The sequence below is a fragment of the Salvia hispanica genome, chromosome 6 (assembly GCF_023119035.1).
Source record: "Salvia hispanica cultivar TCC Black 2014 chromosome 6, UniMelb_Shisp_WGS_1.0, whole genome shotgun sequence".
NCBI classification, from domain to species: Eukaryota; Viridiplantae; Streptophyta; class Magnoliopsida; order Lamiales; family Lamiaceae; genus Salvia; species Salvia hispanica.
The window spans coordinates 26,074,555-26,077,567 of record NC_062970.1 but is presented as its reverse complement, the minus strand read 5'-3'; the positions used below and the strand labels follow the sequence as shown (position 1 = coordinate 26,077,567).

General features: G+C 33.0%; 1 protein-coding gene across 1 annotated transcript; it reads left to right on the top strand.

Annotated features, from left to right (window-relative positions):
- Positions 1-254: 254 nt before the first annotated feature.
- On the top strand, positions 255-2,679 carry LOC125195030 (protein FAR1-RELATED SEQUENCE 5-like). Its single transcript, XM_048093234.1, has 4 exons — positions 255-450; positions 1,428-2,160; positions 2,268-2,270; positions 2,460-2,679. Exons 1-4 carry the CDS (start codon positions 255-257, stop codon positions 2,677-2,679), a joined length of 1,152 nt encoding a protein of 383 aa, XP_047949191.1.
- Positions 2,680-3,013: the final 334 nt, after the last annotated feature.

Here is a 3,013-nt window from a genome sequence, read left to right as displayed (position 1 = left end):
CTCTTCGTCTCAATTCTCACACAATCTTTACACAATTCTCGCAATTCACGATCTGCCGTCCACGATCTTCAATCAAGTTCTTCAATTCGTCGATCGCGTTCAATTCTTCAATCAAATTCTTCTACAATCTGCCTTCCACGATCTTCTTCAATTTACGATATTCCTTCAATTAACGATCGCGTTCTACTTTAATTCACGATCTGCCTTTGATTCACCATCGCGTTTTGCTTCAATTTGGCAATATTCTGACTCTCATGGAGAATATCGACGGATTAGGATCTACATCAACAAATTCCGAGGTTGAAGACGAATTAGGATCTACTTCAACTGGATGTACATCGATCAATGATGGATCGATTATGGATGATCTTACTAATCCAGGAGGATCTCTTTTTGATACGGATTCTGATTCAGATTTAGAGCCAGAATCAGATAATACCACAGTTGAAGGTTCATGACTTTTTCCAGTTGAGCAATGTGTTATTTTCGATGTTTTTCATGTTTGTAGTGTAAACATATTAATAATGAAGTAAATGGTCGAAAAAATGAGCTAAAAACTACGTTGGAACGTTGGAACGCTGATCCATGAGCTTAAAACTAAAGAAGTAAAACAATTTTTTTTCATGTTTGTAGTGTATATGCGATTTGTACTCATAATGAACTAAACTTTGGTTATCCTGAAGTAATAACAAGTAAAACTGAACTTCTGTTCTTGTTGAATATTAAATGTTGATATTATTGTAGTGTATATGCGATTTGTACTCATAATGAAGTAAAGTTTGGTTATCCTGTAGTAATAATAAGTAAAACTGAACTTCTGTTCTTATTGAATATTAAATGCTGATATGCTGACTTGTTTGCACATTAAAATGAACTACATATTCTTTTTAATGAAGTAATAAATTGATAAGATGAAGTAATAAACTATGATAATGAATTAATATAATTGATTTGCTTATACAGTTAGGATTATTACCAAAATGAAGTAATAAAACATGAGAATGAAGTAATAAATTGATAAGATGAAGTAATATAAATGATCTGTTTTCCTATTAACTATAATCTAGTTAGTATGAAGTATTGAATTCATATAATGAAGTAATAAGTTATGATAATGAAGTAATATAAATGATCTGTTTATATAGTAGGTTTTATTACTAAAATGAAGTAATAATACATAATAATGAAGTAAATCACAGTAAAAATGAATTAATAAAATATTATAATGAAGTAACATCTTTTAACTGATGTGTTGTTTGCACATTAAAGTATGCCATCAATTCGACTCTTATTGAACTAAATTGTTGTTATAATGAAGTAATAACACAGCTGAATGAACTAAATTGTTGTTATAATGAACTAAATTTGTAGGCATAAATTGTTTGTTTTAATTTTCCACTAACAGTAGTTTGCATGTTTTATATCAGTGTCATACTTACCTGACTGTCCATCCCAACTGAAGCCCTATATAGGACAGATTTTTCCTAAACTTGATGATGCTACTGAGTTCTATAATAAGTATGCACGGCATGTTGGGTTTGACACTCGTAAACATGGATCAAAAAAGGAGGGAGATCTTGTCACATGGTTATATGTTGTGTGCAGTAGAGAAGGTCAGAAGAAAAATAAAATGCAAGGGCATGAGTCAAAACGCAGACGTTCTTCTAGGAAGTGTTTTTGCAAGGCTAAAATTGCCTTTAAATTTTGTAAGGGAATTGGTTATGTTGTCAAACAGTTTGATGAAAAACATAAGCATGATATGGTGGAGGGACGCCAAAGGCGATTCATGAGGCTGAATCGCAACATTGATCTAATGCATCAGAAATTTATATTAGATTGTGCAAGTGCAAACATAGGTCCTACGTTGACTTTTAAGTTGCTGAATGAGGTTCTTGGTGGGATAGATTATGTTGGGTGTACGGTTGTAGAAGTTCGAAACTATAGGCGCGACTTGAGAGCATTTACTCGTGGGGCAGATGCACAGATGATACTTAATGAAATGAGCCGAAAGAAGGAGAATTGTCCGGCATTCACTTATGATTTTGAGGTGAACTCCAAAGATAGGCTCACTCGTCTTTTCTGGTGTGATCCCATTGCTAAGAAGAATTTCCATCTCTACGGTGATATAGTATCGTTTGACACAACCTATTCAACTAACAGGTATGAAGTATGTTGTTTATAGTAAAATGATTATTGATGTGATCAACTTGCATATGCATAAAAAATTTACTGTATTAATGCAATAACTTAATGCAATAACTTAACAGAAGGTACTAGTAACTGTCAATAATGAATTAATAGTCTACTAGAATGATGTGAGGAGTAAGTATTTAGAATTCTTAGTTGAATGTAGTAAAACTACGACAAGATGAAGTATTTACCTTACCAAATGAACTAACTTATAATGCATGTACTGCATAACATTTACTGGATCTTTTTGATGAATCGATTTAATGCAGGTACTGCATGATATTTGTACCGTTCACAGGAAAAGACAAGCATGGAAGACCTGTAACATTTGGTGCAGGCTTATTATCTAAGGAAAATGTTGATTCTTTCTCATGGTTGTTTGAACGTTTTGTCAAATGCATGGGTTCTGCACCAAAATTGATCATTACTGATCATGATTTGGAAATGAAGGTTGCTGTGGAAAGAGTCCTTGTTGATACAAGACATTGATGGTGCATGTGGCACATCATGTTTAAAGTTGTGGAAAAGTTACCAAAGAGTCAACTTGGCAATGAAGATTTGAAAAAGGAGTTAAACAGTTGTGTTTGGTCTGAGTTGATAGAGCCTGAAGAATTTGAAGAATCCTGGAATAATGTAATGGAAAAATATGGGCTTAAGGATAATGAGTGGTTTTCCTCTATGTTTGACTCACGAAAATATTGGGTACGTATCCTCCTTTGGAAACATATTTTCTGTCTGCTGAAATATATTTGCCTTTAAATGAAGTATTTTAATTACTTGATGAACTACAGGTTCCTGCATATTTTAGGGATTTTCCAATGAG